At 52.4% G+C, this 21,368-nt stretch overlaps 1 protein-coding gene and 1 long non-coding RNA gene across 13 annotated transcripts in view; one reads left to right on the forward strand and one right to left on the reverse strand.

Moving 5' to 3' along the window:
• Positions 1–369: 369 nt before the first annotated feature.
• The window catches only part of CCDC12 (coiled-coil domain containing 12), a 76,338-nt gene continuing 55,339 nt past the window's right edge, over positions 370–21,368 (reverse strand). For 6 of the 12 annotated variants that reach the window (XM_077992552.1, XM_077992551.1, XM_077992549.1 and 3 more), the window contains 6 exons: positions 20,079–20,146; positions 4,089–4,168; positions 2,257–2,318; positions 1,982–2,016; positions 880–956; positions 370–783 (listed from right to left, as the gene is read on the reverse strand). In XM_077992552.1, the coding sequence (XP_077848678.1) occupies positions 701–783; positions 880–956; positions 1,982–2,016; positions 2,257–2,318; positions 4,089–4,168; positions 20,079–20,146 (405 nt within the window). In that variant the 3' untranslated portion in view covers positions 370–700. Of the gene's footprint in view, positions 784–879; positions 957–1,981; positions 2,017–2,218; positions 2,319–3,720; positions 4,169–20,078; positions 20,147–21,368 lie in introns of those variants that run through there. The other 6 variants (XM_077992547.1, XM_077992548.1, XM_077992544.1 and 3 more) reach the window with 2 other exon arrangements.
• LOC144339166 (uncharacterized) lies at positions 6,946–11,585 on the forward strand. Its single transcript, XR_013413889.1, has 2 exons — positions 6,946–8,080; positions 8,383–11,585. It is a non-coding gene; the product is annotated as an uncharacterized LOC144339166 (long non-coding RNA).

Genomic DNA, 21,368 nt, shown 5'->3' on the forward strand with positions numbered 1-21,368 from the left:
GAGTGGCCCTGAGTTGGGGCTTGCCAAGGCCCAGTCTCTCTCATACTGTGAAAGGATCCCCAGAGGACCAGGGTGGGAGCCTCTCCAGCTACTCCACAGACTATTGCAAGGCCTAGGCCTGGGGGAGGTGTTAAAAAGGATTTTCTCAGACCCTGTCTCTATCACCCAAGGATCTTGAGATGACCAGCAGTGACCATGGACTGGGCCAGGACATGGCTGCAGAAGGCAGCCCTAAGTATTCCCCACCCCTCCAGCCTTAACATGCCCAGTCCAACACAGGGATTATTCATACATATTAAGTACCGCTTCTGCAGTCACTCCATCTCCACCCTGTAGAGCCCAAATCCAGAGTAGGAAATATTTGACAGATTTCTGCCACAGACAGGGATTTACTTGTCTCTATTTCCAGATTTTTTTTTTTAAAGTTCAAAATATATACATATATACAGACATATTTACATTCACATGGGCAGACACAGGCATGCCCAGAGTTGTTGCTGGTTCTGCCTCCATTCAGAATGGCAGGGGCCACCCAGGAGACACGGAGCTGACCTCACCGATAGGGGTTTCAGACGTGACGGGCAGGGAGTCTCTGCTCAGAAGCCAGACTGGAGGTGACGGCAAGCCGAGCCCCCATCCCTGCCCAAGACCATCCCCTGCAGGACAGGCCTGATGGGCGAGTGGTGGGGCAGAGCACGCCTCAGTCAGAGTCACAGGCCTTTTGTTCGGTGGCAGCATCCACTGCAGAGGCTAGGCTGTCGTCCTGGCCTTTCAGCCTTTCACCTGGGGTGGATGGCAGACAGAAGGAGTGGGAAGGGTTCCTGTGCTTGGGCCACCATCCAGTGGGTAGGACCCCACCTTCCCAGGTACTGCACTTACGGATCAGCTCGGCAATGGCCCTCTGAGTCCGCTTTTTTAGTTTCTCCAGCTTCTTGGCCACATCTCTCTTGAGGTCCCTGGAGCAGGGAGGCAGGGAAAAGCAGGAAGGTGAAGGTTGGCCTGATGTGGCCTTGGACCCCCTCCCCTCTTGCAGCCCTCTGGCACAGGAGTCATGCTCAGTTGCTTGAGGGGGCTGCCCTGTGGAAGAGGCCAGGACATTCCCCTTCTGCACCCTCTCAAACCCAGCACGAACCATTATTTCCTGTCCCACTGAGGCAGGGGGACTAGTACCACAAACCCACCCAACATAAGGGACTGAGCTAAGACATGCAAAAGTGGATGGTTTCTCAGGGACCCTCTCTTGCTCTGTTCCTCCGGTCACCATCAGGGAGTGACTTGCTCCCATCCACTGTGGGCCCTGCTCCTCCTCCAGCCACAGGCCCAGCCCCTCCACTGTGGGCATCTGGAAGTGCACAAGCACTCAGTCCATTCTCTCTGGCTCTGGGATTCCCAGGACATATGCCCCATGCTTTTGTTTCATCAAATTAAAATACCCTCAGCTGGTGTTAAGTGGACCCAGAATCAGACGACAGGGATACAGCCCTACCTCCAGCTCAAGATGAAGACAGACACAAGCCTCCCGGCCCACAGCACCCTCTCTCCCACTCTCTCTCTGCCTAGCAAGAAGGATGATGACCTTCATTTCAGAGAGGAGGAAACCAGGGCCAGAGGGAACAAACTATGGTGGTAGAACAGGAACAGAAAACTGTGTCTGCCCTTCCGTCCACCCCTGGCCCCCAAGGACAGCGGTTGGGCTCACTCAAATGGGAGCTCTGGAGCAGATGGGCTCTCAACCTCTCAGGAGGGCCTTCATGAGGGGCCTGCTGCTCCCCGCACCTGAGCCCCTCTCCATCACTCCCCTCTTATCCCGCCACTTACGTCCTCCTCAGCACTGGTTTCCAACAGTAGCTATCTCGTGCAACTCTATGTCTGTACTGCCAGTCTCTGCACTGTAAGGGCAGGAAGGGCCAAGCCCCTGGCCCATGCTGGCACCAAGAGCCCCTGAGTCAGCCTGCACCAGCCCCACATGGGTAACACTCACCAGTCAGGCTTCCGAGGAGCAAGGTTGGCCAGGTCCTGGGAAGGGAGGAGACACATATCAGGGTGGAGGGGCCGCCCCAGGGAAGGGGGAGGGCAGGCTCGGGAAGGAGGGAAATGGGAGAAAGAGAAGGAGGAAGGAGAGGGACGAGGGCAAAGAGGCAGGTGGGAAGGGAATAGAAGTGACGAGAAGGAATGAGGGGCAGAGGGAGAGCAGGTGGCAAAGAGAAACAGGACACACAGAAGCAGTGAGGATGCCAGGGCAGCCCAGGCACTTACCACCTCCTCGATGACGGGCTCAGGCTTGGCGGCCTCCAGCTGCTCCTTCACCTTCTCCTCCACTAGAGGGTGCAATAAAACAGAGAAGACCTGTGGGAAAGGCGCTGCTGCTCTGCAGGGACACTGCCTACTGTGGCCCGCAGTGAGACAGGACCCCAGGCTTCCTTGCACCCACTTCTCTGTGGTCCCCAATCAGCCAGAGGTGAAGACCCTGCAAAGGCAGCTCTGGAGGGGGGGCCTGGGTTTTCCAGGATGAAGCAGTCCCCACAGGCCAAGAATGGGACAGCAGGAGGCAGCCAGCCACAGTCAGTCAGGAAGCATGGATGCTGACAGTAACTACGAGACCAGAGAGCTGCCTGGGTACATACAAAGTGAGGACTGGCTTCTCACATAATCCTAGGGCTACTGGGCTCTGAGGATGTCCTCTGGGTCCCAGCCTAGCCAGAGCCACAGGTGGCTTTTCCTCCATCCCACCTCAGCTGTATGCTCCCAAGACCAGGACAGAGGCACCTTCCAGCTCCTCCAAGCTGCTGCCAGAATAGCGAGCCTCTGAGCAATCTGACTAGAAGGTTCCTGCCCCTCGGGGACAAATGGCGGAAGCACTAACAACTCTGAGCTCTGTGGGCTTCCTCCAACCCCTGGCACTCAGTGGGCCCATGAGTGCCCTCCTGCTCTGCCTCACCTCCCTCCGGAAACAGATGAGAGTTGAGGGCTGCCCCTGACCTGGGCAGTTCCTCACCTCTCCTCTGTCCTGCCTACTGACCCCCACTGCACCATTACCCTACCAGGTGGGGCCCAGACTACAGAGCAAATCATGGGGGAATGTGTGGATTTCAGGGATGAAGGAGGTGGGGAAGCAGACTGGGATGTGGCCAAGCAGAAACACTTTACTTTTTCCCAAGATAAATGTATTTATTCACTTGTTACTTATGCAATTCAAAGAAAGATGATAACAAGGCCAGGAGTGGAGGCTCACACCTGGAATCCCAAAACTCTGGGACGCCGAGGCAGGTGGATCACCTGAGGTCAGAAGTTCGAGACCAGCCTGGCCAACATGGTGAAATCCTGTCTCTACTAAAAACACAAAAATTGGCCAGGCACAGTGGCACACAGCTGTAATCCCAGCTACTCAGGAGGCTGAGATTACAGTGAGCCGCGATTATGCCACTGCACTCCAGCCTAGGTGATAGAGCGAGACTCCGTCTCAAAAAAACAAGCAACAAACATAAAGAATTAAAATAGGGACTCTCCAGGGCAAGGGCCCAGGGATCCGGAGGACTAAGAAACTTCCTGGCATGAGTGGTGTGGACGGCCAGAAGCTCCTAGTGGCTGTGCTGCTCCCACACCATGGCAAGAGACTAGGCAAGCCCTGGGCCAGGCCCTCTCCCCTGCCTCGGTGCTCCACATTGCCGGTCCACTGCTGTGCATGGCTGAATGACTGGCCCCTGTCTCTGACCCACCCAGGCCCCACAGGACCCATCACCTGCCCTGCTGCCCAAGGGCCCCATGACCACGTCCACTTCTCAGCCCACGAGTCCTCTGAGAGGATGTGGCCTTTTTCAAACCCCACTCAGATCCCGGGGAGGCCTCAGTCTCAGGCGGGTGTGAGCAGGACTGAGAAGGCACAAGAGGCCTCTGCAGCGCCCCGACAGCCTCTGCTGCCACCGACGGCCGACTGTGCGCATCTGCCATGAGATGGTAACAAGGGGTCCTGCCTGAAAGCCCAACTCCTGTCCTGGTACTGCTGGTTATTCTCAGAGAGCAAAGCCTGCTGAGGTGCAAGGTGGCTGACAGTGCCAGGAAGCAGAGGTGGAGAGGGGCAGCCTGCTTACCTGCAACCGGTTTGGCCTGGGGCACCCTCCTCTTCTTCAGGTCCTCATCCTCCGGGACATAGTTCCGCAGCCTAAGTTCCCTGCAAGGACAGAGAGAACAAGCAGAGACGAAGTCAGTGTGTGACATGGTCTCATTCATTCATTCATACAACTTGCATAGCCCATGACTTCCCAACTTTCCTCTGCGCTCTCTGGAGATGGCCTGGTGAGGAGGAAAAGCACAGAATGAAGCGTCATCAGTCAGGCCACTTGGCACTGTCCCCTGCCACTTAGCGGGACTGGCTGCCCTCCAGAGGCCCTGTCTACTCTGCTGGAGTATGGTTCTCTTCCAGAGTTGGGCCAAGGACGCCTAGGGAGCATTCACAGGGTGTCTCTCCTGGATCATCCCCATTTAACAGCTAAGGGGATTGGAGGTCAGAGAGACCATACCCTTTTCACAGGATCACACAGCAATGGGTGCACATCTGAGCTCAAGGCAAGGTATGCCTCCCAGCCAGGGCTAAAGCTCCTGGACTGAGTGATTCCTAAAAGACAAGGCCAGTGGTCACCCACAAGTTCCCCAAGTCTGGTCCCTCTTCAGAGCCTTCCTGCCCTGGGGCTCATGCCACGGAGTACGCCTCAACTACTTAGAGAAAAATCTGGGTGTGCTGGGCCAGGGGCAAGTGGCAGTGAGTGAGGAGTGACGTGTGGACAGACAAGCAGGTGCTGGTGGGCTCCAGAGGGGCGCAGCTGCCTACAAGCCGTGGGAACATGGAGGGGAGGCACTCCAGGAGGTGGCAGCGCCTAGGCCTGCAGATGACGTGGACAGGGTCAAGGCACAAAGCACACGAGAGGCTGACTCGGCTCCAAGACTGCTGAGAGTGGCCCGTGAGGGCTGGGAAAACAGGCATGACCGTGTGCAAAGCTGGGAAGGCCACAGTCCACCAGGACAGCAGTGAGAAATGCACAGCCCCCAAGGCCTCCATGAAGACAGAGGAGCCACAGGGGACCAGAATCGCCCGGGGGGAGCTGTGGCTAGTTACTATGTTTTTATTTTCTTCTTGCCTCAGTCTTTTCAGGCAGGGGTGGCTGAACCAAGAACTCACTGGGGTCCTCTCTGGCTCAGGGGCTCATCAAATCTTGGACCCCCCCACACAGAAGCAGGCTCCCAGGAAGAGGTGTCCCTGGTAACTCCACAGGGCAGCAGGACGAGAGGTCCTGGGGGGCTGCTGGGTCTAAGAAAGGCAAGGCAGAGGCAGTGGGACAGACCCCTAGCCCCAGGGGATGCAAGAGTGGCCCCTCAGATGCCGGCCAGGGGAGACTAGGCCGCGGGTCCTCCTCCCTCCCCAGTACCTCTTTCAGTTCTTGACCGTTGGTCCCTCAGAAAAGTTCTGGGCCTCTAAGGCAGGAAACAATTTCCCAACAAGCCTCCCATAGTCTGCCATCTTCAAAGCCCTCTGTCTGGACCAGGTAAAAGTGCTGCTGACTTTCTCAGGACCTGCGAAAGCAAGCTTTCCCAGAGGCAGGGGTGTCTGTGGCCACACAGCTAGCAAGCGGCAGTGCTTTGGACTCAGGGGCTTTCAGATGCCACTCACTCTCCTATTCAAGGGCTCCACCTGCTTCCTGCCCCCAGCTTACTTACCATCTCCTTCCCTCCTGCCAGGGCCCCTGGGCCTGGAGCCTTGGGGCTGGGCTGAACCACTGGATGATGGGGGAGATGGGGCAGTGCCAACATTGCCTGTGTGGAGGAAGCCCACCTGCACTCCAAGAGCCTGCTTCCTCTAAGGTGCGGAGATACCCCACCCCGTCCCCCATCCTTGAACGCCTGCCTCGGGCCTGGGGGTACATGTCAGGTCACAGAGGTACAGGGAGACAAAGTGGGGCATGACTGGGTGCAAAGGCTTTTGTTCACAACAGGGTGGGGAGAAATGAGGAAGAGAAACTGGGTGTGGGAAGAAAACTGCAGGGATTAGCAAGAAGAAAAACTGTCACTTTCAGAAACTGTCTCCAGGGTTCTGTGAGAAATTGACAGGAGAGAGGAGAGGCCAAAGGGAACTTGACCCAGAACTCAGAGCAGCAACCCGCACCCTGCCTCCAGCCCGCCCACTGCCCAGGCTTCAGAAGGCCAACTGGAGGAGTGAACCACAAGCAAGAGGTGGAAGCAGAGCCTTGTGCCCACTGTGCCCTGCCACCCCCAGAGTGGAGCACTGGCCAAGCAGCCAAGAATACCCAGATCTCAACCACTAGGGGAAGGTCTCATTCTGGGCCTCAGTTTCCACATGTAAAAACATTAAGGTTGCGCTGGGTGCATCCAGCTCTATTGAGCTGAGTCCACACCCTCCCCAGACTCACTCTTGCAGAGCTAATCTGACGTGCAGCCACTGTTGTGCGATCGCGTGAAAATGGTGCAGTCTCTCTGACCTCCAGTCCCCTTAGCTTGGAGAGCTAAGAGACTTCCCCTCCCTAATGACCACTTAACTGCCCATCCCTGGAATTCCACCACTACCAAAGGGCAGGAGTCTCTGGGAGAGTCAAGGAGCATGGGGGGTTCAGCTTGGGGACCTGGTCTTTCCAACACAGGTTAATAAACCTGACAGCAAACACATTTTTAAAAATCTATTTCAGCCAGGCGCGGTGGTTCACGCCTGTAATCCGAGAGCTTTGGGAGGCTGAGGCAGGTAGATCACTTTAGGTCAGGAGTTTGAGCCCAGCCTGGCCAACATGGCAAAACCCAGTCTCTACTAAAAATACAAAAATTAGCTGGATGTGGTGCCACATGCCTGTAATCTCAGATATTCAGGAGGCTGAGGCAGGAGGATCGTTTGAACCCAGGAAGTGGAGGTTGCAGTGAGCTGAGATCACACCATTGCACTCCAGCCTAGGCTGCAGACTATCTCAAAAAAAAATAAAAATAAAAAATACATATATATATTTAATTGGCTTCAGAGAAGTACCAAGACAACAAAGATTTCAGGGGCTGCAATCACGGAGATAAGGCAAGTAAAACAAAGTGAGCCTGACATCACGTCCCTCTTTCCCTTTAAAGCATGTCTATTTACATGCAGCAGCTGAAAAGCTTAGAGACTGAGCAGAGCTTCCCATTAGGTTGGTGCAAACATAACTGTGGTTTTTGCCATTGAACATAGTGGCAGAAACCACAATTACTTTTGCACCAACCTCATATAATCTCATGGGCCTGGAGAGATTAAAAAAAAAACAAAGACGTGTGTTTAGGCAGAAACTAAAACAGACTGCTGACTTCTCAACTGAAACTATGGAAACCGTAAGACAACGAAATGGTATCTCAGAAATGTGGACAAAATAAATGTCACACAAAATTCTAAATCTAGTTAAGAAGCCTTCAAGAGAAAGACTTTTTCAGACATAGAAAGGTTAGGAGAATTAGTTATCAGCGAATCTGTTATTCAAGAAATACTAAAAGCAATACTTTAGGCTAGAGGAAAATGATCTCAGACGGAAACATGGAATTGCAGGGAAAAAATAAAATGCCTCAGAAAGGGTAAATACAATGGCTTGTGCCTGTAATCCCAGCTACTTGAGAGGCTAAGGCAAGAGGATTGCTTGAGCCAGGCGTTCAAGGCTGCACAGAGCTATGATTACACTACTGCACTCCAGCCTGGGTGACAAAGCAAGACCCTATCTCAAAAAAAAAAAAGCAGGGGGAAAACGGGTAAATACGTAGGTAGATTTAAATGAATATTCACTGTATAAAAGAGTAATAGTGACTTACAGTATTTAAAATGTAGCAACAATAGTATAAAAGAAAGAGTGGCAAATAGCCTTGAAGTGTTCTAAGGTCCTAAGCACTGTAGAGGAAATGGTAAACATGCTACTATTTTCTATTAGACTTTGGTAAGTCAAGGATTTTTGTTGTTATGCCTGTGGAAATTACTAAAAGAAAGGGAACACAGTATACAATTAACAAGTTAACAGAAGAAGAAAGTGGAATGATTAAAAACAAAAAGAGACAAGAACGGAGATAAAAAAGGAAAGTCAGGCCGGGCGCGGTGGCTCAAGCCTGTAATCCCAGCACTTTGGGAGGCCGAGGCGGGCGGATCACAAGGTCAGGAGATCGAGACCACAGTGAAACCCCGTCTCTACTAAAAATACAAAAAATTAGCCGGGCGCGGTGGCGGGCGCCTGTAGTCCTAGCTACTCAGGAGGCTGAGGCAGGAGAATGGCGTGAACCCAGGAGGCGGAGCTTGCAGTGAGCCGAGATCGCGCCACTGCACTCCAGCCTGGGCAACAGCGTGAGACTTCGTCTCAAAAAAAAAAAAAAAAAAAAAAAGGAAAGTCAAGAAACAAATAGTAGGACAACAGATTCACACACAAAGCAGGCCCAGGCTGCCATCCTAGGGGCTCCCATAGCCTTACAGTGTCCAGGGCCGCCACAGCTCTTGGAGACTGGGCAGGGTGTGACGAGATGGTGCCAGCCAGACCAGTAAGGCAGGCCAACACCTAACACCTTGTCGGCCGGCCAGGAAACGCTGAAGCAGCCTGCACTCACCGGCAGTCACTGGCATCTGGAAGCCGCCTTTCTGAGGACCACTGGAGTCAAACAATGCTTCTGTCACCCCCACTTGAGAATGAGGAGGTTGCTAAGGGGAGAAGGTACTAGCTCTAGCTACAAGAAAAGAAATAAAACCAACAAGAATGTCAACAGTGGTTACCTCTAGGAGTGACTTTTTTTTAAGAGATGGGGGTTTTGCTGGGTGCAGTGGCTCACACCTGTAATCCCAATACTTTGGGAGGCAAAGGCAGGTGGATCACCTGAGGTCAGGGGGAGACCAGCCGGGCCAACCAACATGGTGAAACCCCATCTCTACTAAAAATACAAAAATTAGCCAGATGTGGTGGCGGGTGCCTGTAATCCCAGCTACTTGGGAGGCTGAGGCAGGCGAATCACTTGAACCCGGGAGGCAGAGGCAGCGAGCCAAGATGGTGCCATTACACTCCAGCTTGGGTGAGAAGAGCAAGACTCCATCTCAAACAAAAAAACAAAAAAACAAAAAGAGAGAGAGAGAGAGAGAGAGAGAGAGAGAGATGTGGGTCTCACTATGCTGCTCAGGTTGGACTTGATCTCCTGGGCTTAAGCAATCCTCCTGTGTCAGCCTCCCAAATGGCTGGGACCACAGGCGTGAGCCATCAGCTCATCAGGGAAGTGATTTTTACTTGATTTTTTGATTTTCTGTAGATTCCAGAATTTCTAATCAGTAATTCTTTCTACATAGAAACAATCAACCAAGTACTCAAAAACATAAAGAAGAAACAGGCAGAGGAGCCGAAAGGCAGCAGAGGACTGTGGCAGGGTTCTGAGTCAGGCAGCACCAGCACCTCAGCTCTGCTGGTGTCCAGTCTCTGTGGCTTAGGCCCAGGCTGTCCCCTAGCCAAAGGGAAGCAGAGACCAGGCCACGTTTTTGGGGCTTTCAGCCCCAGAGTCTATGGGAAGGGCAGCCGAGAAAACCCGATGGCTTCTAAGACACTATCCTTTGCACCAAATGCCCTAGGCCACCCACAGTCCACCCTATACCAGCAGCCAGTGTCTCGGTGGAGCTTTGCTATGTCTCCACAGGAGCAGACACAGCAGCCACCTCAGTGCCTCCACTGGTACTCCCTCTGACTCAGGGACCCCAGTGTCCCCAAAACGAGTCTAAGCTTCTTCACATGATCCTGGCCCCACAGCCTGCTCATCCCCTTGGCTACACACTTCCCTGTCCATCACGCTTCAAGAGCCAGCTCAAGGAGGTGGCCCTGTGGGCCCCTCCCAGTGTCCCTATTCACCCTGAGGCACAGTGACCGCCCTTCTCCAGGGCCCTCTTTGTCCCACTTGCCTCTCTACCCTCTCCACAGCAGCCCCCACTCCAGGCATGTGGCCCTGTGTTGGCTGCATATCTGTCTTTCACAGCCTGCCCTAAAGGCACCAGGCAACTCCAGGAGGGGCTCAGCATACATTGCCTCAAGCTGGATAAAGGAATTCAGAAGGCACTCAAGAAAGAGTTTTATGGGTAGCCTGGGGCTCTCTGAGTCTTTCAATGACTTGAGAAGACATTTGGAAGCAAAGAAGTTGTGCCCAGCAGATAGAGAGGGCAGGAATGTGGCTGGGCCGGGGCAGCCAACTCCTAAGCAGCTTCTTTGTGGCAAAGCAACTGGCAATGCCAAGCTCGCATTCTATAGAGTTTCCTTCTAAAACGGGTAGCTGACGTTTTCTATTTACTTTACTCCGCTTCAGGCCAGCTGCAGGAGCCCCTGACACGGGCTGGCCAGGGAGGTTCAGGGGAAAGCACCCCTGGGGTGCTTTTTCACACCTTCCATATGTGCCACTGAGAGGAAGCAGGTGGAGAAAGTTGATGTTCTGTCAAGTACAGAGCCAGAGTAGAGTTCTAGAATGGCGAAATGAAAGGAAGCTTTGAGATAGATTATGCATCTGATCCAACCCCATCACTGGCAAACTGGCCTCAAAGTCTACACTGCTCATGGGGGTTTCATGGCCCCTGGTCCACTTCACTCGCTCATGCTACCAGGCTTATCCTTTGGGGCGCTAGCCTCTCTTCTCATCCCTTGTATCTTGAGGCTACTCCACATTCTGCCCCTGCCCTGGGCCCGGGGAGGGAGGGAGAGAGAGGGTAAGGACAAGGCAGTCCCACATGGCCTGTTCCCTGAGAACAAGGTTCTCCACCTGGTCACCCTGGTCCCTCTCCTGCCCACACAGGCCCCCTCAGGGGCCAGAGAGAAAGCTGCTGTGAGGCACTCCTCCTCATAACAGACCACAGGGAAGGCCACGCCCAGGATGGGCCTGCAGGCCTTGCGGAGGCCACCACTGGCCAGAGAGACTAGCAACTGTGATCAAAGAACACTTTCATTTTTAATATTCAGAGTACAGAGACACTGGAGCTCTGCCAGGAAAACACACTCATGACACTCAAACACGCCCCTAATAACCCTCTGTTTGCTTTAGGCTTCAGGACCTACCCCCTTGTCCCCAACATAAATAACAAGGCTTCAGTTGCTGCTGCCAGAGGCCAGACCCGAGAGAAGCATGAAAATGAGGGGAGAGGCAACTACCCCAGATGAGGTACACAGCTGCTCTAGAGGCTGCTCTGGTCTTTCTTTCAAGTGCCACTAAAATGTTCAAACCCCCTGACCCAGTAACCCTGCTCTGGGAAAATTATTCCATAGAAATAGTAACAAAACAGGAGCAAGCAAAACAAAGCGTTCTACATACACACAATCCTGGCAGCATAATTCATAATAGCTATGACACCTCTGGGATCTCTTCTGGCAGAGTGCCCTAGAGAGGCCTAAAGTACCACCAGGCTATGAGGGCAAAGGACAATTTAGTAGATGGATGTTTTTGTTTGGTGATTGGTATTTTTCTTTAGAACACTCAATGGCTGGCTCTGCAGCAAATGAGACTTTAAAAGAGACCAGTGGCTTCCCCACTTGTGGGCAGAGGAGACTGTGCTCCAGCTGTCATCCAGTAAGGCAACTGTGGACGCACACTGAAGAACAGGTATAGCGTAAGGCAATAAAACCTCCCTTTCCTTCTCTTATCCAGCCCACCCCAAGCCTCCTGTCCTTCTGGCCAAAGAGGACAAGGTCTATTGGAACACATGACACATGAAGTGACCACGGACAGGACAGGGCCACATCACAGCCCCAGGGGGTGGACAGGCCTCTAAGCAAGCCCTGGCAAATGTGTCCTCAGCAGGCTTCAGGAAAAGGAGTGGGAGCTCCTTTGTGCTACCACCTGAAACCACAGGCCAGAAAGCATGAGATAATGCGCCCTTCCCAGTAGGGGCAGCCTCCACACACGGCCTCTCAGAGGCCACCTCTCGAGACCACCCTTCCACACAGGGAGAGATTGTCACTGACATTTTCTCAATGTGGAAAACAGTCCAGAAAGATTACCGAGGTGCCAGAGCTGAAGGAAGAGCCGGAGGCAGAATCCACACCCTGCTCTCTGGCCTAGGGGTGGACCCCATACCAGCTTCCTCCATCTGGCTCCTCCGGGACCAGCAATCACGGGAGAGAAGCTACCTGACGCAGTGACTGGGGTCTGGCCAGGGCTGCAGGTGGCTCTGCCAGGGCTCTGGGCACTCAAGTGTTCCTCAAAGGAAAAACTCCTGCAGCCTGCCCCACAGTGGAGTTCAGCCTACAGTATCATCCTGGAAACTCCCTCCCTCAACAGGAGCCCAGCCTCTCAGCTCTCCCCATGGCCAGAAGAAGCCTTCCTCGGCCCTAAAAATTACAATTTTAGGTCACAGGTCTCAGAGGCAGGAGCTTCAGAAGTAGTATAGTCAAGCCCTTGCCTTAAAAACGAGGAGGCCAGAGACGCCAGAGCTGGCTGGGGATGAGATCTGTATGGGAGCCCCCACCAAGACCGATCAACAGCTATGGCCACGTGTTCGCACCAAGGCCTACCCAAAGGCCCCCGAAGGACGGCTTATAAACAGCCAAAGGCTGTTCCAGGCAATGACCGGGGCTGAGTGTTAGTTAAATGAGGCCCCTGCCCTGCCGGAGCTGCCATCACATCTGCATCACGTGGTCTGCACCCACTCTCATCCTGGACTCTGCAGAACCTAACCAAGGTGCTCTACATTGACAAGCTGAACTTTGCACCCATCCCACCTGAAAGCCCATAGCTAGTGGGTACTTAAGGCATCAGAAAAAACTGGTATGCCAAAAACAAAACAAAAAAACCTAGGACTAAAAAGTAAATCATGGTACTCTCAAAGAAATATTAAGCTGCCATAGATAATTTCATGAAAGTATATTTACCAAAAGACAGTCATGACACGGCACATGAAAAAAGGTTACAAAACAGCATGATATGCACAGATACATGTTGATCTGTAGTTTCTAAGTTTTCTACAATCAGAAAATCTATAATTTATGTAAATATCAATTTAATTTTTTTTCTTTTTTGAGACGGAGTCTCGCTCTGTCGCTCAGGCTGGAGTGCAGTGGCACAATCTCAGCTCACTGCAAGCTCCACCTCCTGTGTTCACGCCACTCTCCTGCCTCAGCCTCCCGAGTAGCTGGGACTACAGGTGCCCGCTACCACGCCGGGCTAACTTTTTTTTGTATTTTTAGTAGAGACGGGGTTTCACCGTGTTAGCCAGGATGGTCTCAATCTCCTGACCTCGTGATCTACCGGCCTCAGCCTCCCAAAGTGCTAGGATTACAGGCGTGAGCCATACCTGGCCATAAATATCAATTTAAATTTTAAAACAGGAGAGGAGTAAAGGTTTATGGCAGATGAGCTAAGCCCCAAAGGGCCCATAAGGTGAGAAGTGGATTGGCCACACTGGCCATGCGGGGCCCAGATGTTGGGGGACAGGGACCTGCATAGCCCACTGCCCCTCACCCTCCCTGGCCCAATCGAGCCCACAGACCACTCTGGGACAGTGGATGGTGCTCAACCCCAACAGGCTGCCCTGAGCGGCAAACCACCAGCAGCCACTGTACTCTGCCAAAAAAAAGCCTCTTTTCCCCACACACGGAGGGGTCTCAGTGGCAGCTCCACTCCCTTTCAAAAGTTGGAGGATTTTAGCCAAGGAAATGTTAGCCAAGTTGCTTCACCTGCCTGGACTGTGGCTTCTTCACCTATAAATGCAGATCACATTGAGTACCAGAACAGAGATGAAGATTTCCTAAGAGGAGCTTTGGAAGCGAGATCAGGACACACAAGATATGACTTAATGCACAAAGAAAGGATTCAGCTGTGCTCCTACCCCACCCTACCCAGAAGGGAGGTGCCCAGTGCCAACACACGGTGAGTCGGCTTCACCATATTCTTTAAACCAGTTCTCTCTTGATTCATTCTCCCACATTCCCAGGCCTATTCCCGAGAAACAGGGTCAGGAAAAATGAGGCGGTGGTGGGTCTCTATGCTGCTGTTTCAGCAGGAGATCTCCACTGCCTGTGACTGGGACATCACCAGATGTAGACATCCTCTACAGTGGAACTGAAAGAACTCGGGAGGCGTGATGGGAGCCGCCCTGGTTGGTACCACTAGAGTGGAGCAATGTATGCAAAATCAAGCTGATGTCATGGATCAAACAACCATGATCTGTGACACATCCTGGTGTGTGGAAACCATCACCGGGGCCCAGCACGCAGAGGCCTGGCATTGGCTGGACTCAAGGGTTTGGGCACTGGGCCAGGGCTGGGCCTTAGCTGGGGTGGGAAGTCTCTCCATGAGAGGGTCATGCACACATTGAGCTGGGGAACAGATTTTCCATCTCTGAAGAAGGAAGGCTAGTGACCTCATTTCTTTTGTAATATGTGACACCCAGCCCCGGTCAAACAACTATCTCTGATGGTAACCGACTGCTCCAGCAGTGTGCAGACCTCCATACAAAGCCACGGGGAGGTGGCGGCTGTGGAGGTTGGGAGTTCGGGACTTGCTTGTTCAGGCACTTTCTGGCATAGGAGGAGGCGAGTGCTCCTGGTTAAGTGCCTCCTCCCTTCTCCCACCTGTCAGCCCCAACCCAACAGTCCATCCATCCCACAAGGCAGGGTGGTAATGGCTGTCAGCCACAAACCCTGCCCTAGACATGCCTCCATGGCACACATCAGCCAACCTCCCATCACCAAGAAGCGATGGGACAGCTCAAAAAAAAAACAAAGCAGCTGACACTGACATGAACACCCCTGAATACCCTCTTCCATGGGCCAGCCTTCCAGGGCACATCTTATCTGGGCAGTACACAGGGGGCTGGGGGAAGGGAGCTGCCTTAGAGATGAGTCATCCATGCCTCTACAGAGTTAGCTACAACAAGGCTGGCAGAGACAGGGAAGAGTCAGCCCAGAGAAGAAGGGCCCATCTAGGGGTAGGAATGCATCCTTTCTTCCCACAGAGCCTGGGCTGGTCGAGCTGCTGGAGCTCACTCCCACCCAATGGGGATTTGGTTGTATGGGGATGGGACAGGATTTATCCTAGGACAGTAATACAAATTTTTTAAAAAGGAATCTGCACTGATTTCTATCAAAATCCCAGCAAGCTTTTTTTAAAATAGATATTAACAAGCTGACTATAAAATACGTAAGGAAAGGCAAAGGAACTGTTACAACAGCTACAATAATTCTGAAAAGGTCTCCTCAGGCAGTGGGGCAGGAACACACGCAGGCAGGCGGGTGACTCTTCAGGATGGCTGGTGAGGGGCAAAGTCCTGGGGTGGCTCCCTCCAATCCTGTTGGATTTTCATTTACTTAGCCACAAACCCTGGCCCTACAGGGTATCTGGTTAGACAAATGAATCTGCAAAATGAGGCCACTCAGCTTATTTCCAAGGACTATCTAATGCAGCAAATAAGCGAGGCTGTACAAAGTGGTTCCTAATCACAAACTTCTAGGTCACGTTTGCTTATTTCTACTCCCATCCATTGCCTCACATTTCCCCCAACTGTTGCCTTATTTGCAAAGCTGGCACACGCTTTATGTAAAAGTTACTTCTGCCTTTTCCAGGTGTGTCCAGAGTCCTTTCACTCTCAGGGTGCCTTCCTTCTGTCCAGAGCCCCAGCACTAGCTGAGCAAACAGGTATGGCATTTGCTCTGTTCATCAGGTGAAGCAAGTTTTATTTCATTATTTTCCACCTTTGGTTGAAGATTCTGAGGCTCACTGAGGCAATGTGACTCGCCCAGGGTTAGAGAATTAATAACTGGCAGGGCTTGGCCTCAAACCTGGGAACCGCTTCCAAAGCTAGACCTTGCTCCATCTGTCTAGGTCCTTTCATCTCAGGGACTGCTGCTGAACCAAGAATCTAAAGCACGATGAACTAGCTACATCAATACATGGAACTGACCACCAGGCAAGGGACACTGAGTGACCTGGAGGGTAACTGAGGCAGATGGACCCTGCTCTCTGTCAGCTAATGGGACACAGGGAGCCGAGACACTCACAGGCAGCAGGCCCTGGGGTCATCCAGTCATTAGAGTTCAGAGCTGAGTGGCAGTGTGGGATGGAATGACTCAGGGAGAAATCCTGGTCAGGATGTAAGAGGAGAAACTAGGGAAGAAGGAGAAGAGGAGGGTGCCACCTCCATTTCCCTGTAGGGCCTGGGTCAGGCAGCATCAGAGACAACTCAGCCTTTCCCATCCAGGTTGGGCCCTGGGTCTTAGATGCAGATCTGTTTAACTCCCTTGGTGTCACTCCTGAGATGGTGAGCGGGTCAGACTGGAAGGGGCCCCCAGGGACACTGACACTGTGTAAAGGAGAGTTGGCGTGATGTCTGTTCATGCCTCCCCAACAACAGGCTATACCAGCCACCCTTCCACACTGCAGATTCATGCCTCTGGACCTTTGCCACCCAAACCTTACCATCTGGATTCCAGACTTAAAAGGCACGTTCTCCATAAGGCCTTGTCCCACTGAAGGCAGGACAGTGTTAGCTGAAAGCACCTCAGAGTGGGCACCACACTCCTCTCAGCACACTCCAGAATGGCTGGTGTCAGCAGGGCTTCCCACCTGGCACCTGGGCTCAACCCAGAGTGACCCTGACTGAAGTAGGCTGTTCTCGCCTCCCAGCAGGCGAGGAAGGATGCTCACTGGTGAATGGCCTCAGGGGTCATCCCTGCAATGGAATGGAAGGTCACTTCTTTCTCCCCAGTGGCAAAGGAGGCTGCAGCAGGGGCTATGGCCTAGGAGGTTCTCTGGAATCAGCTCCCAATCCATAAGCTTCCTACGTGAGAGCCCCTTTCCAGACTTGGGGTACAAATAAAAAGCAAGATCCTCCTCCCTGGGATGGACACGGCCTCTGCTACATCCTGTTCTTCCTGGAAAGTCCATCATCCTCAAGCCCTGGACCCTGCAGTTTAAAGTTAAGTCCATATGGGGTCTGGCTCTCTGTTAGGGCAACCAATGTTCTAGTCTGCCTTCCTAAATAACCCAAGCAAGCCCTCTGCTCTGGGGATCTGTTAAAGTCAGAAGAGTCTGTTTTTCTCTGGGGTCTACAAATACAGGCACAACTCCTTGCTAAGGCTAGGCTTCCTGGCAACCAAAGGAGTGACCAAGCGGCAGGCCCTGCCAGGTACAGGATGCTAGAAGTCCACCAGCCCAAAGTCTCTAGAAGGACAGCCCTGAAAGCCAAGCTCCCAACGACTGGGAGGCAAACCTGTTCCACCACACTCCACTGCCTCAAAAGAGGCCAGATGAGAGCAAATCAGAAGAATGTGATGAGCTGAAGCAGAACCCAATTCAATGTCCAGCATGGTTGGTCCCTAGGCTGCAGTGAGAAAACAAAACAGGGCCTTGCACCTGCCCAGCTCAGTGGGCTCAGGACAGGGCCTCAGAGCAGGTCCTGTGCTCCACTACAAATGACCTGTAAGACCTAACATGGAGCAGGTCCTCACGTGGCAGGGCCCCTTTTATCTAGAACTCACTGACAGGAGCCTGGAACTACACATGCCCTTTGGTTTTTTCCCACTGTTTTCATTATGGTATATCTCAGGCACACAAAAAAGTTCGCACAATAACCTAACACATGTACTCACCTCCTGCAGAGTCAATAAAAGCAACATTTTGCCATATTCAAGACAGGTTTGTTCCCCTTTTTTTTGTTACAACAAAACCACACATCATTGGCCTGGCCCAGTGGCTCACACCTGTAATTCCAACACTTCGGGAGGCTGAAGTGGGTGTTGCCTGAGCTCAGGAGTTCGAGACCAGCCTGTGCAACCTGGTGAAACCATGTTGTTTTTGTACCAAAAAATTAGCTAGCAATGGAGGTGCACACCTGTTGTCCCAGCTTCTTGTGAGGCTGAGGTGGGAAGATCGCTTGAGCCTGGGAGCCACTTGGAGGTTGCAGTGAGCTGAGATCACACCACTGCACTCTAGCCTGGGTGACAGAGTAAGACCCCCATCTCAAAAAAAAGAAAAAAAAAAAAATCACACATCACAGAGCCTTTCCCTAATCCTGTTTCCTCCTTGCTTCCCCAGGCGTCAATCGGAGGCATCACTCCTCATGCATGTGTTTACACTTCTGCTTTTGCTTTCTTGGGAGCACCTGACACCTTATCACACACCTGCTTCTTTGCTAACAGCCTGTCTCCCTCCAGAAAATGTCAGTTCCGTGAGGGTAGGGGCTGTACTCTGTCCACTGTTGCCTTCCAGGGGCCCACAATGGTGCCCTGCACAGAGCAGACAACCAATAAAGTCAGTACTTGTCAACTGAGAAACACACATATATCATTTTGTGTTCCTAAATTTGATATAAATGTTCCTGGCCTGTATGCCTCAATTCTGAAACCTGCTTTTTCCTTCACTCGACACCACGTTTGAGATTCACAACCACATGGTTCAGCATTCAAGCCTCTTACTGTATGACACACCCACCCACATGCTAAACCAGTAACCCTTCTTTCTCATCGAGGAGCGGGAGGGGTGGGAATAAGAGAAAAAACCACCAGCAAATCAGAGCCCAGAAACTGGAACTCAGGCTCCAGCCAGAGTTCCAGTTTTTGAGAACTTAAGAACAAACCAGAACACCAAAGGGCCTCTAATACGTAGTTACCACAGAATGGGGAAATCTATGCCAGCACCCACCCATAAAGCCACATATGTTGGGGTTACCTGACAAACGAGCAACTAACTGGCCTTTGTCTTCCCATCTCAAGAGGTGGGGGCTAAGGCCCAACAAAATGCCCCAGGCCCAGTGGCAGCAGACCCACTCAGCGTTTAGCATCACCAGCCTCTCAGCATGGAGCTGGTAGCATGTCTGAACCCGAGTAGGGGGCATGGACTCTGAAGGGCTCTCAGGATGGTGTGATAACACTTTGTAAATGGTGTCTGTGATTGCTCCTGATTACAAAGGCAGAGATGAGGCCCGCATGTGGGGAGGTTCTACTCATACTGGTGAAGGTGAAAAAAGGCTGTGGCATCAGGAAAGCCTGCTCTGGTGTGACCGCCCAGCTTTCTCTGAAGGGCATTCCCTCCCCTCCTGCTGCCCCTATGCAAAGCAGAGCCTAAGCGCATCAAGAGATACACCCCTGTGCCTGAAGGAAGCTGCTCAGAGCAAAGGAAATCAAGGCAACATGTCCAGAAAGACACATAGTTTGACCCCAGGAAGAGAGCGCCAGCTCAGGGCTAGGCATGGGAAGGAGGACATGAGACCTCTGGAACTGCTGACACAGGAGTGGTAGTCAGACACTCTGTTCACAAAGATCAGAGGCACAGCTCTGCCTCGCCCCACCCCACACACTGGTTCCAGCAACAGTTTCCAGGCTCCAGATTTTTGGGAGGCAAAGTAGCATCTGAGGCTCTGTGGAGGTGGCAGCCCTCAAGACTGCGGGGGAAGACCTTGTACCTGCAATCACGAGGGAAGGGTACCCAAGACCCTCATATGTGCTGTGTTTAGGCAACTTAAGTGGACCCAACCAGATGACAGTATTCGACAAAATAAGATAAATACTACAGAGAGAAATGACGCCAAAGGGGCACAGAAAAATGAGACAGGCGCCCTTTGAGCCGAACGCTATGTGAAGACCCAGACATCAAAGGTATAGGAGAGATGAGAAGGACCTCCAGGACGGACAAAATACTGGTCAGGAAATGCTGAGTGGCTAGGGGTGGCAAGGGCCGACCACAAAGGGCTCCGGCTGGAGGGAAACAGAGGAGGTTGGACGAGGCCAGATGACCCAGGCAGAGCTTCACATGTCAGGTACAGAAGGGGCACTTACTCAGCAGGCAATGGAGAACCATGCCACGAAAGGTGTATGAGAAGGGTAAAACGGCATAATGTAAGGGCTAGAAAGAAAATGCTGGGGGTTGAATAACAGCCAAATGGAAAATGAGGGAAAGGAGGCAGAGAAGGCCTCAACAAGGGCCTTCTGAGATGTTGAGATTTTAAGGTCTGAACAAGACAGCCATGGCAGAAAGAAGAGGGGAGGGAACAGGGTAGACACTGAACAGAGATGGGAGGACCCAGAGACTGGGAGACCGATGAGTGCTGGAGGAGACAGCAGAGCCTGGAGCTGCAACACGGGCATTACCTGTGCTTCTCGCCTTCTTCCTCCTCTTCTCTGAGATGCTTGGTCCTTGGCTCCCCATCTTCCTTGTCCTGCAGAGAAAGGGAAAAAACCACCAGCTCAGTTGAAAGCTCCTACTTCCAGTCCACACGGCCCAGGGAGCTAAAGAACAGGACATCTCAGAAGGGGGACACCTGGCAGGGCCCAGCTTGGTGTCCCAGACTCCAAGCAGGGTACATGCCTGCTGCATCTCATAGGCGCAACTGGAGCCTCACTGCCTGTGCAGAATTTAAAAATCCGTAACTCTTGGCCAGATGCGGTGGCTCAGGCCTGTACTCCCAGCACTTTGGGAGGCTGAGGTGGGCAGATCTCGAGGTCAGGAGATCGCAACCATCCTGACAAACACACGGTGAAACCCCATCTCTACCAAAAATACAAAAAAAATTAGCCGGGCATGGTAGCCGGGCGTGGTAGCTGGTAACCTGTAGTACCAGCTACTCAGGAGGCTGAGGCAGGAGAATGGCGTGAACCTGGGAGGTGGAGCTTGCAATGAGCCGAGATTGAGCCACTGCACTCCAGCCTGGGTGACAGAGTGAGATTCATCTCAAAAACAACAACAACAAAAAATCTGTAACTACAGCCCAGTCCCAGGTACCTGGTAGCCCTTAGAGAACACTCGCAGAAAGAGCTGGATGGCTTTAGATGGTGAGAAATGCAGCCACTTGGTGCCATGGAGGGGCCATGCTGGCAGGCCACCAGTCACCTTCATGGGTCTAGATGGAAACACCTGCTAAGCTAGGGAAGACTAGGGGAAGAAGTCACCAGCAACCAGGGCAGGATGAGAGCTTGGGCCTCCTGAGACACCTTTCAGGCCAGAGTCCTCTCCGGAAATACCTATTTGGTTCGCTTTAGAAGTAACATGAACAAGGACCAGGCTTATAACAAGACTCACTGCCTAGGCCTGTGCTACATTCAGGGAGACAGAGGCAAGGGGAATTAGTTTGAAGTTTCCATGAAAATTTTCTTAATCTGGTTCTTCTGACTTCCCACCAACTGCACCTCTTTTTTAAGTCTAGAGAGTCATGTTCATCTTAACTTTGACATGTTATGCTTGTTCTCAGGTGCACTGGGGGTTACAACAGAAAGAAACTGCCATACTGCTTCCACCTGCAGCAGAAAATGTCTTCCTGGACTTTCTCCCTTATTATGTGATTACCACCGTTAGGTCAGCCTGCCTGTGGACAAACTGACACAGGGCGTGTGTGCGCATGTGCAAATTCGTGTGACCACATCTCGGGCCCAGGGCATGGACTG

The sequence above is a fragment of the Macaca mulatta genome, chromosome 2 (genome assembly GCF_049350105.2).
Source record: "Macaca mulatta isolate MMU2019108-1 chromosome 2, T2T-MMU8v2.0, whole genome shotgun sequence".
Classification (NCBI taxonomy): domain Eukaryota; kingdom Metazoa; phylum Chordata; class Mammalia; order Primates; family Cercopithecidae; genus Macaca; species Macaca mulatta.